The 16192-nt window shown below is 44.3% G+C and overlaps 2 protein-coding genes across 3 annotated transcripts; both read right to left on the bottom strand.

The window, feature by feature from the left end:
* Positions 1-4049: 4049 nt before the first annotated feature.
* LOC144519867 (uncharacterized) lies at positions 4050-11084 on the bottom strand. 2 transcript variants are annotated; one of them, XR_013502143.1, is made up of 4 exons: positions 10436-11084; positions 5898-6028; positions 4932-5064; positions 4050-4784 (listed from the first exon to the last, which is right to left on the bottom strand). XR_013502143.1 is itself a non-coding variant. In XM_078253353.1 (3 exons), the coding sequence occupies exons 1-3, from the start codon at positions 10841-10843 to the stop codon at positions 4585-4587; spliced, it is 741 nt and encodes a 246-aa protein (XP_078109479.1). In that variant the 5' UTR covers positions 10844-11067; the 3' UTR covers positions 4050-4584. The 2 variants fall into 2 exon arrangements, 1 of the variants encoding a protein (XP_078109479.1); XM_078253353.1 differs by lacking the exon at positions 5898-6028 and having other exon boundaries at positions 10436-11067.
* A 640-nt stretch (positions 11085-11724) lies between these two features.
* Positions 11725-16049, bottom strand: dscc1 (DNA replication and sister chromatid cohesion 1). Its single transcript, XM_078253352.1, has 9 exons — positions 15696-16049; positions 15099-15267; positions 14822-14956; positions 14525-14615; positions 14147-14285; positions 13919-13971; positions 13643-13797; positions 12891-13039; positions 11725-12688 (listed from the first exon to the last, which is right to left on the bottom strand). The coding sequence occupies exons 1-9, from the start codon at positions 15863-15865 to the stop codon at positions 12577-12579; spliced, it is 1173 nt and encodes a 390-aa protein (XP_078109478.1). The 5' UTR covers positions 15866-16049; the 3' UTR covers positions 11725-12576.
* Positions 16050-16192: the final 143 nt, after the last annotated feature.

Here is a 16192-nt window from a genome sequence, read left to right as displayed (position 1 = left end):
TCCTTGGTGGCCATTTGTCTAACATATTATTAATTGCTATATTAAAATCTTGTCCCACAACTAAGGAGGCATAAGGGTATTTCTTCAACCAGTATGATGTTTTATCCTCTATGGTATCAAGAACATGTTATTCTCAACAGAGGAGCTGTATCCATATGTTTATAATGACTATTGTGTGATTCCATCCATCCATCTTCATCCGCGTATCCGGGGTCGGGTCGCGGGGGTAGCAGCTCCAGCAGGGGACCCCAAACTTCCCTTTCCCGGGCCACATTAACCAGCTCCGACTGGGGGATCCCGAGGCGTTCCCAGGCCAGGTTAGAGATATAATCCCTCCACCTAGTCCTGGGTCTCCCCCGAGGCCTCCTCCCAGCTGGACGTGCCTGGAACACCTCCCTAGGGAGGCGCCCAGGGGGCATCCTTACCAGATGCCCGAACCACCTCAACTGGCTCCTTTCGACGCAAAGGAGCAGCGGCTCTACTCCGAGCTCCTCACGGATAACTGAGCTTCTCACCCTATCTCTAAGGGAGACGCCAGCTACCCTCCTGAGGAAACCCATTTCGGCCGCTTGTACCCTGGATCTTGTTCTTTCGGTCATGACCCAGCCTTCATGACCATAGGTGAGGGTAGGAACAAAAACTGACCGGTAGATCGAGAGCTTTGCCTTCTGGCTCAGCTCTCTTTTCGTCACAACGGTGCGATAAATTGAATGTAATACCGCACCTGCTGTGCCGATTCTCCGACCAATCTCCCGCTCCATTGTCCCCTCACTCGCGAACAAGACCCCCAAGGTACTTGAACTCCTTCACTTGGGGGTAAGGACTCATTCCCTACCTGGAGAAGGCACTCCATCGGTTTCCTGCTGAGAACCATGGCCTCCGATTTAGAGGTGCTGATCCTCATCCCAGCCGCTTCACACTCGGCTGCGAACCGATCCAGTGAGTGCTGAAGGTCACAGGCCGATGATGCCATCAGGACCACATCATCTGCAAAAAGCAGCGATGAGATCCCCAGCCCACCGAACTGCAACCCCTCTCCACCCCGACTACGCTCGATATCCTGTCCATAAATACTACAAACAGGATTGGTGACAAAGCGCAGCCCTGGCGGAGGCCAACTCTCACCTGAAACGAGTCCGACTTACTGCCGAGAACCCGGACACAGCTCTCGCTTTGGTCGTACAGAGATTGGATGGCCCTGAGAAGGGACCCCCTCACCCCGTACTCCCGCAGCACCTCCCACAGTATCTCCCGGGGCACCCGGTCATACGCCTTCTCCAGATCCACAAAACACATGTAGACTGGTTGGGCATACTCCCAGGCTCCCTCCAGGATCCTTGCAAGAGTAAAGATCTGGTCCGTTGTTCCACGACCAGGACGGAATCCGCATTGTTCCTCTTCAACCTGAGATTCGACTATCGACCGAACCCTCCTTTCCAGCACCTTCGAGTAGACTTTACCGGGAGGCTGAGAAGTGTGATACCCCTGTAATTGGCACACACCCTCTGGTCCCCCCTTTTAAAAAAGGGGGAACCACCACCCCGGTCTGCCACTCCTTAGGCACCGTCCCCAGACTTCCACGCAATGTTGAAGAGGCGTGTCAACCAAGACAACCCCTCCACACCCAGAGCTTTAAGCATTTCTGGACGGATCTCATCAATTCCTGGGGCTTTGCCACTGTGGAGTTGTTTAACTACCTCAGCAACCTCCACCAGGGAAATTGATGCCAATCCCCCTCATCCTCCAGCTCTGCCTCTACCATAGAGGGCGTATTAGTCGGATTTAGGAGTTCCTCAAAGTGCTCCTTCCACCGCCCCTATTACCTCCTCAGTTGAGGTCAACAGCGTCCCCATCCTTACTGTACACAGCTTGGATGGTTCCCCGCTCCCCTCCTTAGGTGGCGAACGGTTTTCCAGAAGCACCTTGGTGCCGACCGAAAGTCCTTCTCCATGTCTTCTCCGAACTTCTCCCACACACGCTGCTTTGCCTCTTTCACGGCAGAGGCTGCAGCCCTTCGGGCCCTTCGGTACCTTGCAACTGCCTCCGGAGTCATCTGGGATAACATATCCCGGAAAGACTCCTTCTTCAGTCGGACGGCTTCCCTGACCACCGGTGTCCACCACGGTGTTCGTGGGTTACCGCCCCTTGAGGCACCTAAGACCCTAAGACCACAGCTCCTCACCGCAGCTTCAGCAATGGAAACTTTGAACATTGTCCACTCGGGTTCAATGCCCCCAGCCTCCACAGGGATGCACGAAAAGCTCCGCCGGAGGTGTGAGTTGAAAGTCTGTCGGACAGGGGCCTCCTCCAGACGTTCCCAATTTACCCGCACTACCCGTTTGGGCTTACCAGGTCTGTCCAGAGTCTTCCCCACCCCCTGACCCAACTCACCACCAGATGGTGATCGGTTGACAGCTCCGCCTCTCTCTTCACCCGAGTGTCCAAAACATATGGCCTCAGATCAGATGAAACGATTATAAAATCGATCATTGACCTTTTGGCCTAGGGTGCTCTGGGTACCAAGTACACTTATGAGCATCCCTATGTTCGAACATGGTGTTCATTATAGACAATCCATGACTAGCACAGAAGTCCAACAACAAACAACCACTCTGGTTTAGATCAGGGAGGCCGTTCCTCCCAATCACGCCTCTCCATGTGTCTCCATCATTACCCACGTGCGCGTTGAAGTCCCCCAGCAGAACTATGGAGTCCCCAACTGGAGCCCCATGCAGGACTCCACTCAAGGTCTCCAAGAAGGCCGAATACTCTGAACTCTTGTTTGGTGCATATGCACAAACAACAGTCAGAGTTTTCCCCCCACAACCCGCAGGCGTAGGGAGGCGACCCTCTCGCCCACCGGGTTAAACTCCAACGTAGCGGCGCCAGCCGGGGGCTTGTGAGTATCCCCACACCCGCCCGGCGCCTCACACCCTGGGCAACTCCGGAGAAGAAAAGAGTCCAACCCCTATCCAGGAGTATGGTTCCAGAACCAAGACTGTGCGTAGAGGTAAGCCCCCACCAGATCTAACCGGTAGCGCTCCACCTCCCGCACAAGTTCCGGCTCCTTCCCCCACAGAGAGGTGACATTCCACGTCCCCAGAGCCAGCCTCTGCTGCCCGGGTCTGGTCCGTCGAGGCCCCTGACCTTCACTGCCACCCATGTGGCAGCGCACCCGACCCCAGCGGTTCCTCCCACAGGTGGTGGGCCCATGGGATGGAGGGATGTCCGCCACGTAGCTTTTTCGGGCTGTGCCCGACCGGGCTCCGTGGCAAACCCGGCCACCAGACGCTCGCTGACGAGCCCTCCATCTGGGCCTGGCTCCAGACGGGGGCCCCGGGCTTCCTCCGGGCAGGGTCACTTCATCCCTTCCTCGATTTTTCATAGGATTTTTGAACCATTGTGTGATTATTTTTGGTAATTACCATTATGAGAAAATGCCCTGAAGAATCTAAGTCAGTATTTTGATATTCCCATTAAAATTGTAACCAAGCAAAAATCTCTTATTTTTCTTAGCAAACAAAAACAGAGCCTTGCTCTATCGTCCAAAACAAACTTGTTCCCGTCGCTCTGGATACGTCACCCCGTGTATTGTTGTGATTGGTCGTAGTGTTATCCAATTGCGCCCCTCGAGTTGGGCCACCAGTTGGATTTCCAGGCTATCTTCCTCCGGTAATCCATACAAATGGTATTTGCTTTCGCACTTAAAACAAAAAATAAAAACAGCATCTTTTTCTCAACATGGTAATACTGCTAAACAAACTCTTCCCCGGGCCCACGAGATGCCTTCCTGTTTCATTACCATCCCCAATATTCTTGCCAACCACACTTTTCGCATTATGACTTTTTATTTTAGTCCTAAACTCCACTCTACCTAGTGGATGTCATATGTCTATTTCTTATAAATTTGAATTGAAACTGTGAGATGTTCAGAAAATTGATGGCCATTTTAAGTGTTTAGTGAAGAGAATTACTCTACTTGCTTGTAATGTTATCTTATTATCACCTCTGTACGTAGCCAGTTGAATAATGAAAGCCATAAAACAGGATCCAGCTTTACAAAGGCTGCTGATAGTTTACTGGTTGACAATGAAATTATATTACCATATTACTAGTAGGTTCACACAAAAGCTACATTTAAAATGTATTTTTCCCCATTACATCTACTTTTCACTTACATTTACTTTTTTGTGGTTTTGGCAGTCTATGTGGTCCAAATTTTTTCTCCACTTCTGTCTAGTTTTAGTAGAAGAGAAATCACATTGTACTAAGAAAGAACTTGTGGTATAATGTGTAGAAGAGCAATTGAAAACAAAATGAACACAAAAACATGTCAACATTCAGCCAGGCAGACCAAACACATCCCCTTTTTTACAGCAGTGACTGAACAGGAGAATCAGTTGCCTAAAGAAGTTCAGTTATCTATTATTAAACCGTTCCAACGGAGCAGCTGAAGGCTTGGTGCCTTGCTCAAGTTCTCAGCAGTCTTTATTGTCCCATTCACTAATCTGTCATCCACCAACTCCTCTCCATGAGAAGGTGAAAAGAGACCGCTAACCCACGACAGTGACTGAGTCCACAGAGTCATGTTGAGTCCTCTGGTTCATGAACGGCCACAGACGAGCTGGGTTCTGAAGGGCCTTCCTCCTCGTCTGTAAGGCTGAGTCGAGGTCTCTTGGATGGTCTCTTTACTAATGTTGGTTGTAGGAGCAGTAGTGGACTGTCCAAGGGGAAGGTGACAGTGCCCACACCGCAATCTCTGCTTGGCATCTTCACCTGGGTAGCTTCAATGCACAGACAAAGAAATGAGTAATTCTGTCAGTTGTGTCTACAGTTGCTAAATGAATGAGCACACACTAACTACTATAGTATGTAAAAGCAAAAAACTAAAGCAAATTAAACATGACTTGATCATATGTAGGACTACAAACCTTTACTTCGAAATTGATTCTGCAGAGTTTGCATAGATAGCTGTGGACCGACCGATGTTTTCTTTGGGGAGTCAGTCTGGGAGCCTACGTGTCTTACAGGAGGCAAAATTTGACAGGAACTGTCAGCGGTGCCCTAAACACCAACACAGGGAACAGCAACACTTTCATTATCACAAATATAATTTAAAAGCAGACTAAAGTACTGAATGCTTTGTTTAGAGTTGAGAGGTTGGGCTGTGGAGTGGAAATCTGCTGGGTTTATGTTATGGGTTGAAAGAAATGGGAAAAGCAGTTACCATTGCAAAGTCAACTTAAAAAGGCTGGGCACTCGCACTAGAGGATGGATACCTGAACCAAGCCCGTCAGGACCCGGCAGTACCCGACAGATATTTAGAAATGAAGTTTGGGCTTGGTCACAGCAGCACAATAAGGCACTGAACATTTCAAATTTAAAAAAGCTTATTACGTAGGTGCGCGCCTGTGTTAACGTGCGCTTGTTGCCCCATGTGCGCTGATGCGCTCATCTGTTGACATTTCCGAATGCCTTCCTACAAAACGTACATGTGTCATTAGTATGAGAAAAAAATGAGATTTTAACTGTGTCAGGCTCGGGCCGGGCTTGGTTACTGCTCTGTTGGACGCGGGACGCTGCGTCCAACGGAGCGGAGGCTCCACACACAGCTTTCCCCGTGGCCTACGTAAGGGGCCTGAAGTTTATATTTGTGCGTGCATCGATCTCTTCAAAAGAATAGCAGGACTTTCGATACTCGACCGTGGCTTGGTAGCGTTGCATTTCCCCCTACTCATTTCCAGGTTCTCCTCTCCTAATCAAACTTTCCTGGGAACAGGGCATTCTTAGCCTGGATGCCAGCCACAACATTTGAGGTCAGGACGTTCATCAATCAAATCGAGGTTATTCTCATAGTCATATCATAAGAAGTAGAAATTCATCAACAACAAGCTTACCTCTGTAATGCTTCTTTGCGTTCTTGTACTGGTTGGAGTTGACTGATTGGTGCAAAACTTCTTCAGAGCCCCGGACGTCTTGGAGGGAGTAGGCTCCCCGTCTCTTTTCTCTGATGCTGATGATCACGTACCTACATGCGTAGCAACGGCGTAGATTTTAAGGCCGTTTTATGCTTCTGCGGAGGCACCACGCAGAGCTTTCGCAGTAGGCTATGTAAGTGGCCTGGTGTTTATACTTGTGCGCTGGTGTGTGCGTCGAGCCGGCGTGTGTGTGTGTGTGTGTGTGTGTGTGTGTGTGTGTGTGTGTGTGGGGGTGTGGGGGGGTGTGGTAGAGGGAGAAGTGAGAGAGTGACGGCAATTACCTTCGGAGCGAGTACTGACTCTAGAGTCATAGTGAGAGAAACAAAGTGTCTCCCTTTTGCTTTCTGACCACAGTGAGACATCTTTAGCAGGAAAAGTTAACCCTCTCCTTGATTTCATGTTCATGTTTATGGAGAAGGAGAACCAGGAAATGAGTCGGGGGAAATGCAACGCTACCAAGCCACGGCCGAGCGACGTGTAGTTACATTTTTCGAGAGGTGCATGTCAGGCTACGGCGTAGGGTCCTGCGAAGATGCAGAGGGGTCTGCGGGGGTACGCCACATGCAGAAGCATAAAACGGCCTTTAGATGAACACGCTTCTTCAGCCTGGTCTCTTTCGTCATCTGTCCATTTTTTAAACACGGGCGTGTCGCATTCCAACCGTGTTGTTAAGTTCTAACGGGACCGACAAATGCAACAAGATTTGTTTGCTGTATTGTCGAGTTCTAATCCTAAACAGAGAACTTGTTCGTATATGCATTCACCTTTACTATTTCTCTCAAATGATGATCGTGTTGGTAAGTACTACGTGTATCCTTAAATTATTTTTACAACACCGGTGTTATATCCCTACTGGTTTCCACACTAACTGGTTTCCGTATATTGTGTTTACCTAACAGCAGCAGTTGTTGCTGCTGCCTCTCTCGCCAGATTCGTCACACGATCACAAACACATTACTGGCGATTTTTGAAATCTCTTCCCAGATCTACTGCGGTGAATATGATGGTATAAGTGAGCACTACATCACAGCCACATACAAAAAAAGAAATTTAAGAAAATATAATGATTGCAAGATTGTGTCGAGGTAGTTTCGATCTCACAAGGGCAAAAACATATAATCACCTGTTAACAGCAGCTTTACGCTGTGAGCTACGAAGCTCATGGATTTTCTGCTTTCCAATCATGTATTAATTAACTACGTCAGCAGCCAGGTAACATGTTGTCTTGAGTTGATCTGAAACAACTGGTTACCTAGGTTTAGTTTAGAAAATACCCGAACGTATTTCACGTTTCTTTCCTCGTGGCTACGGCTATATTGACCACTGTAGCCTACATTACAGCCCCCTACGACACTACACAGGTCTATGGTAAAAAAAAAAAATAGTGACGATCTAACTCAGATAAAACCGTAAACATACAGTATGAGCCGAGCAAGCCACTGAGCCAGGAAAAGTCGAATACATACAAGTGGTAATATTATACCCACCAGTTCTGAAGGCGTGGACGTAATGATTTACAGTAAAGCTTCATTTTGTGTAGACTATATTGAATAGTAAAACATACCTCTGTGTTTGCAAAACGTGCTAGCAATACAGTGTTATTTGAGCTTGTGTGTCTATCGAATGATTCTATCCAAAGCTATGTTCTAATCATAGACTGTTAATATTTACAGTCTTTGGTTCGAATCAAACTCCAACACAGCATATAACGTTATTTAAATTATTTAGGAGCACTGAGCTCAGGTGATATATGTTTCTCTCTGGGTTCAATAAGTGCGCCCCTTGTGGACACAATACAACACTGCCTAAGCCCAGGGTAACAAGTTGTTTTAGCTTTTCATGTGGCTCAGTGTTAGCTTGTCCGAGTTATATCGTCACTATTTAACAGTATTTATAGTCATATGTGTAATGTTGTAGGGGCTGTAATGTAGTGGTAATATAGCCGTAGCCACGAGAAAAGAATCATGATAAATACGATTGTGTATTTTCTAAAAGTAACGGTTTTATACAGCCTATGGGAGTAACCAGGGGTCCGTTTCAGAAAGCAGGTTTAGTGAAAACTCTGAGTTTGTTAACCCTGAGATGAGGGAAACTCTGGGTTTTCTGTTTCAGAAAGAGAGGTAACTTCACCTCAGAGTCAGTTACTATGGTAACTGAGTCTGTGAACCTAACCTGGTCGGGAGCAGGTTTTCTTCAAGAAACCTCGAGTTTCTCTCAGTCTGTCAGAGGGAGGAGACTGAGAGAATCTCATTTCCTCATTCATTCATTCCGTCTGTATCAGGCGCATTTTAATGCAGTTTGTTATCTGCATGAATAAAAAAAAATTGTGTTGGTTTATTAACCGTGTTAGGCAGACTATAAAACTTTTTTTTTCTAAAAACATGGCATTTCCTTTTGTCGACAATCCCGTTGATGAAGAAGCTGTATTACTTCTGCTTTACTTTGCAGGGTGTTATATGTCGGGAGATGATATTGAAACCCCGACATTTTCATTTCCAGATAACTTCCTATTTGAGCGGTATCGTTTTTCTTCCCAGTCTATCAGTTATGTAGCCTACATAACCTTATCCGTCCTCATATCACTAACGTCACCCATCGTGGACATGCTCTTACATTCCAGCAGATTCTTTGTGTCGCATTACGTTTTTTTTGCAACCGGCAGTTTTCTTTACAACATTGGTGATGAGGAGCATATTAGTAAAGCCACTGTAGCAAAGCGCCGTCAGAAGAGTGTGACTCGCTCTGAAACGTGTTTTAAACGTTTTTGTAGTGTTCCCTGGACACGAACCAGTAAGAGACATTAAAAATGAGTTCCACAGTATTACAGGTGAATGATGTAAACCCTTTGAAATAAAAGATTATGAATTATAATTCTGTTAATGATGGTGCTGCAGCCTCAGTGGGATTAGTAGGCGTAGTAGGCCTACTTTTTCGTCCGCAAAGCACCTAAATGAAATAGATTATAGGTTCAATACCATTTCACCAGTAATATTAGGCTATACTTATGATTAAAATATGATATACACTATATTGGAATATACGCATTTACTCTAGCAGCAATTTTCTCCCACGCAAATTATCTCTTTTGCAGCAGCCGCTGTTTTTTTTATCTCGCTGTGCGCATGAGTATTTCCGCCGACCAGTTTGTTTGTGGTTGTTACCATGGTGAATCGTAGTATCATGGCTCCATTCATGCTGCGTTTTTATTGTGGTCGTGCAAGCGAGTGAACCTACTCCGAGTTGATTGAACCAACTCATATCAGCTGTTCTGAAACTGAAAACTCAGAGTTTTCCATCTCAGGGTAAATCAACTCAGACACCAGGGTTACACTCAGAGTTTGTTAAACCTCCTTCCTGAAACAGGCCCCAGTTTTTTCAGACAAAACCAAAACAAACTGTTACCTGGATGCTGACGTAGTTGAGTAATGCCTATCGGAAACAAAAGTCAACAGCGTTCGAGTAGCTCGCAGCGTAGAGCTGCTTACATGAAGAGTATGTATTTTTGCTTTCGACGGTTTGAAACCAGCTTGACGCAAACTTGCAATTACTGTATTTTCTTAAATTTATTTTTTGTATGTGGCTGCGATGTAGTGCTCATTCATTAGAGATGGCCTGATACCATTTTTTGCTTCCCGATACCGATTCCGATACCTGAACTTGCATATCGGCTGATACCGAGTACCATCCGATACCAGTGTGTCATATATTTTATTATGTTTTAACAACTGTATACTACTATCCCTGTATGGATGTGATATTATTTCTATCTTTGTTGTCAGTCTGGCTCAGGTTAAACTCTTTGTGAAACATGAACAAACTCAACCAATGAACGCCCCAGAACTTTCTTTTATTATGCAGTTTGACAGTCAGTTATAACGGAAAAAGAACATAAATAAACTACTTTAAAGTAGATTTTCTTCAGGGTTTTATTACGTGTACTTTCCGATACCAGCGTATTAGGCAGTATCGGATCGGAACATCTCTATCATTCATACAATCATATTCGCAGCAATAGATATGAGATGCGACCTGAAAATCGCCAGTAATGTGTTTGTGATTGTGTGACGAATCTGGCGATAGAGGTAGAAACAACTGCTGCTGTTAGGTAAACACAATATACGGAAACCAGTTAGTGTTTAAACCAGTAGGGACATAACACCATAGACAGTATATAAAAGCATAACACCGGCAAAGACCGTTTACACTCATCATCTTCTACTTCTTCCAGCGTGCGTGCAGTTGAGTTCTGTTGACAACTATGCGTCGCTCAACATACGTCACATACTCCGTTGCTCTGATTGGTTGTAGGTCTGAAAACCATAACCTTTCTTTTACTGTCTACGATCATAACTGATGTTGCTCCCAGAGTAACTGGTGGGCAACATGTCTAATGAAAATCAGGCTGTTCTGCACTGTTACTGGATGTTAAAACATATCTAACAATACAACTAACATACCTCGGTGATGCTGCGTCGAATATTAGCTCTTCCAGTACTTGCAGGGTTAAGGCAGAACTTGTTCAAGGCTCTGGGTGTCTTCGACGGAGTAGGCTCACGGTCTCGTTTATCTGAACGACCTGTTATCGTTTCTACTGCGGAGGCTTCCTCGTTCTCTTCATCCTCCACCCATCTCCAGTACACCGGCAAGTCACGTTCAAGTCTCGTTAAAAGGGTGAGACACCGCTGACAAATTCTGTTCGACTTGGCCGGTGTTTTAACTACCGCCACTCCAACATGCAGTAGTCTCTCGGCAATACTTTGGGGTTTCTTCTGTTTTTCGAAGATGCTTGATGAATGTGTAAGCACGCCCGAAATTCTCATATTCTTTTCGCAAAAACGGCAACAGTCGTTGGGCTCCATTACCATAACATTTGTTGGCTAACTTTTCCACAACACACAATACGCGGAACACTTTTTTTCTTTTTTTTCGGAACACTCCATGGATGTATTTCCGTCGCTCTGACTGCGTCACCTTCTTCGTTGTTCTGGTTGGTTGTAGCGCTATCCCTATTGCGTGCAGAGGGAATTTGAAAGACAACCGTTTGTCCCGCCCCTCGGATTGAGCCCTGAGTTCCCAGCATACTGACACATGGTTCCCAGACCCAGCATCTTCTTGATGTGGGTCTGGCTTGTCAGGCTACTGAAAACAGACTGCCTGCCGAAATACGACTTTACGCCGCTTGAGGGCAATGTTGGTCAGTCTAAGTTATGTGCACCAATACTACCATTAGCGTCGCCAGGTTATTTTTGCAGGGCTTTGAGCCCCGAATGTTTTTAGTGTAGCCCCAAAATGGCATAAGGCTAGTTGTTGTAGGCAACACAAAGTTTAACTTCCCGTGATGTGACGTTAACAGTCTATATGGTTCAGGCTCAAACACACGGACCTATGGAGCAGACCCGTGCGTCGCTTTGTGTCTGTAAAAATAAATAAACCCATGCAAGTATAGCACATTGGGTAATTGTCAGACTTTGCTATTCTGAGTTAGGGGGTGCAGTCCCATTTCGGCAGGCTCCATAGAACCCATGTCAAAAAAGGACTGCACCCCCCTAAGGATCGCAAAGGCTGACAAAGACAGGACTTTTAGTAGAGGCATTCTCTGGCAGAGGTCATACCATGCCAAAAAATGACTGCACGTCCTCTGTGATAGAGGGTGCAGTCAGATTTCAGTTAGCATGTACCTGCCAAAATCAAAATATTGAAATGATGTCTGCATTGCGTGGAAAATAGCACTGATATGACAATGATATATGTAGTAACAACACACTGTTTATTTACAAAGAAATGTCAAAAAGAAGTGAAACAATGAGAAATTAAAGCTGAATGATGCTGATGAACAGGCCGACAGCTCCCAGTTTATTATTCCCATACTAACAGGTTATTTATATGAAACCAGTATTTGATGCTTCTGGACTAATTGTTTCTTTCTCTGCTTCTTGCCATCTTCTAAAAATCACAAAACAATCTTCTATTCTCTCAATCATGCAAAAGCAGAACCCCCCCCCCCCAACACGATCTTGAGTTATCTTTCTTGGATTAAATATGCTATTGGTATTCGTAAGAGTTCATTTTATTCGCAAATTGTCATTACAAAGACGGCAAGAATCATGTACAGACATGCTAAATAATCAGACTGCGGCTTGTTGTTGCCTCTTCTTCCTCTTGTTTAAGGGCGGGTTGGCAACACTCTTAAAGTGCATTACCACCACCCACTATACTAGAGTGGTCTATGGTGTGGACCAGAGTTACAAAAAAACAGATATCAATAACAATACATTTGTGGGTATTTTGCATTGTTTCTAGTCATAATTCTAATTATCTGAAATTGAATCGTCAGTTTACTTTTTTTATTACCAAGATGGAGCATTTTTTTTACAGACAAAACATGAAATAAGCAAACTGAAGTTTGGTGTTAGTTACAAAAACTTTATAACTTTAACTTTAAGTGGTTATTTTTATCATACACTTTACAAGCTAGCTACTTAAACTGCTGTGAGATAGTTTTAGGGAAAATGATTTGTAAAATAATAGTCACTCTGGGAATTAACATAACATGACCACATTCATTGTCAAATAATTCAGAACTGGACAGTTCACATGTTCATGTAGCCACAGGCCTTCTGGAGTTGAAGACCTTGATCCCATTTTGCATTGAAGATCGAGCATATTTGGTCAGTAAAGCTCCAGTGGTCTGTTTCTCTCCACACAGGTCCCTGAACGAGGAGAAGAGGGAGGAAGCATTACACATTATGATCTATCAGATAGCCAAAGGTATAACTTATGCGATTAGTTTTTTTCACTAATGTCAACTAGACAAATTCATGTACTTTTATTTCACATAAATGGTAAGGTTCCTGTCATTATGGTTATTCTTTTGCTTTTATTACGATAATGTCCTGAATGGATGACACCTACTGTATGTATGGCGTGATGTCGTCTTCTGTCCATTTCTCTCTGAGTGTGAAGAGGTGGTTGAAACGCTCCAGCGTGTCTTCTGAGAGATCCTCCACCCGCAGCAGGGAGATGGTCTCTGGACGGGAGTTGCGGTCCACCAGGGCGACACTCTGGAAGATTTACAACGCAGTCAGCACTGCAGCCAGTTTCTCAAGAGGAGTCAGTAAGAATGACCAGAGAAAAACAACTGCAGCAAGTCGCTCTTTTATTAAAAGAGCATGATTTGAGACTGTTGTTCATGTTTTCTCAGTCTAGGTCAGAGGCAGATGGAAACTAAATCCTCACATGCAAAGAAATGAGCAATAAGATAAGAAGAAGAGTCTGGTGATTTAAATGGATTTTTGACTCCTAGAAGCCATAGCGCTCTATGACATAGAGCGCTATGGCTTCTAGGAGTCAAAAACAACTACAGTAGTAATATCAGATATTACTACTGTAGTCAACCTATTTGACTTTTATAAATTATGCATGAACCCATTGTGCTATTTTATAACCAGAGACAGCATGAAGAGAAAGAAAAGAGGGGTGCCTGGATAGCTACACAGGTTACACAGGCTCAGTCCTTGTTGCAGCGGGCACAGGTTCAACTCCGACCTGCGGCCCTTTGCTGCATGTCATCCCCCCCCTCTCTCCCCTTTCACATCGTCGGCTGTCCTATATAATTATATTAAATTATAATTAAAACTAAGTATATAAGAGAGGTACAGGCTAACCTTTAGTTGGTCCAGTCTTGTGTTCATGCCCTCTGGAACGCTCTGCTGCCAGACTTCCTGAAACTCCTTCAGGTTGAACTTGATGGCGTTTTGCAGCAGCAGTAGCGCTGTGCCCCGACATACTTTATCCTCATGCAGTGCATAAAAAATGTTGTCTATATAGAGGAAGGAGGATACAGAGATGTTAGTACTGTGTAGCTTCATAGTGACATTATTATGTAGGGTTCTACTACCAATTTACTTCAAAAAACTTCAGTTTGGTCGGTTTTTCTTTACCGTTTTCAGTAAAGCGTTTCCCATAGCAGTTCAAGCAGTGCTCGATCATCTCTCTGTAAAGAAGAGAATCATTATTGGAACCTGGCTAAGACTTATCTAGCATCATAATAGATGCCCAGAGAGTTGCCTTAGCCTCAACACCACAAAAAAATCAACTCTTTTAGTTTAAACTGTTAATATTTTGCTTTTCCTGTTGCATGAGCATGAGGATCACATTTGTTAACTTACTTGGGTTCCAGTGGAGCTAACTCGTCCAGACTGGTTTGAAGGGGAACCTTGTTGAAGGACCAGGACTCAGAATCTACCAGCTGAGTCACATGACCGAGCAGCTTCATCTCGTAGTCGAAGTCCAACATGCGCCAGTAGCCTAGAAGACAGAAACAATGCTCTCTCTAAACACCTGGTAAGTATACATTTTGTTTTTTATATTACTAAGTATAGGTAAGAATAGAGAAATTGTTTTTATAAAAGCATCTTCACTGCATTGTACCTCCCAGGAGCACAACATTGGCAATGATTTCCTACCTATTTGTTACTTTTCAGCAAAAGCAACTTTATCAATTAATATAGTACATGTAGTTATTACTCAAAAATGTCACTGTTTACCATCTATCTGACAGGCATGGATGGTCTCTAAGTGGGTCTTTAGCTCCTCTTCACTGGCCTGGATCCTCTCCAACAGATCCTGCATTGTGTACTGGTAACAGAGGAACACATACTTACTAACAGCTACAATGACATTTAAAAGAAGTGGGACACACTCAAAATGTAACAGTCATCTCAGTCAGCTCTACTAACATCTATGGTTTTAAAGCCATAAACTTCTAATAAGCCCTTTACCTATATCTACACAGTCCTACAGGATATGATGGTAAATGACTTCACTGTATAATATGTAATTACCCTGTTTTCTGTATTCTCCTCCTGCCCCCCTAAAGCAGGTCCTTCATAAGGATTCTCCATTAAAAGCTTCTTCAATTTCTTCAGTTTAGGACGGTGTTTCCGCAGTTCCCAGTAGCTGTTACAAAATCCCCAGATCTACAACAGAAGTAGCAGTATTGTTAGTGTATGTAGGTCATAAATGCAATTAACCATTTTGTGCATATACTACCCAGTAGGTTGGGTCTGTTTGTGTGGGTGTTACAGTTTACCAGGCAGGTAAAGTGTATCCTTTCCATACCTGAGTGTGCACCACATGAGAGCTTTCCTGGCTGTTGGTTAGTTGGTCTGGTGTTCTGCATCCTGGTACAAACAGCAGCATGTTGGATGTATCGGCTATTTTTAAATCATAGGTCTTGTCACCACTACAGAGCACGGCACGCTCATCCGTATCCCCTCGAATCACTAGACTGGAAAAAGGGAAAATGATTGTTAGTTATAATTCATTAATTACATTTACATATTTTTACATCCATCCTGATAATGCATATTGGGCCACTACACTGCACATCAGTTTAAATTAGAATATCCTCAATTACAAGTTCTTTAATAATTTGAGTTACACAAGTTAAAAAGAAGAAAGGAAAGATAGTAGTTTACAGACGTGCTCTTTCCAGGTTTAAATGAATAGTAGGCCTACTGCGAAAATTATTACTTATTATTAGTCTAGCCTATTAGTCAATCTACACAAAATAAGCTGACTACATTATGTTTTTAGATATTAATGAAATGACCAGACGGAACAGGATAACATAGAACATAGTTACATCAAACAATGACGTTACCTTAGTGTCTGTGTTACACATAGGCACGCTTATACACATTGTTAATACCTTACCTGTCCCCAGATTCTATGTGTTTGCACAGTGTGTCGTCCAGCTCCATCAGGCAGTAGTCTGCAGATGAAACGTTTTCCCCAAAAGACAGGCAGTGAATTGTTTTCTGTAGATCTTCCTCTTTCAGTTTGGCGATCTGCAGAGTGGCCTGAACCTCCTCTAAAGTTCTCATTTTGGGTTAGATCGATAACGTTTTGATAAATAAGCCGCTTTTTGACTCGCGAAACAAACTGTCACAAACTACCCCGTATCTAATGTGCAATAACTAGTCAAAACTAATGTTGCTTTGTAGCAAATAACCAGTGGCTGTCAAATTTCCCCGCTCTCTTTCTGTCGTGGGAAGGAAGTGTGGTAACTACGTTGAGGTGCGATGTCAAAATAGGACCGGGTAGAAACTATTACTCGACAGCAACTTAAATGAATGCTAAAATAATTATCCTTGAGCATTTATTTAAAGTGTGTCGTGAGATTTACTAACACTTAGTTGGAGCGTATCCAT

Source organism: Sander vitreus, chromosome 6 (assembly GCF_031162955.1).
Source record: "Sander vitreus isolate 19-12246 chromosome 6, sanVit1, whole genome shotgun sequence".
NCBI classification, from domain to species: domain Eukaryota; kingdom Metazoa; phylum Chordata; class Actinopteri; order Perciformes; family Percidae; genus Sander; species Sander vitreus.
This window is presented reverse-complemented; position numbering and strand designations above follow the sequence as displayed.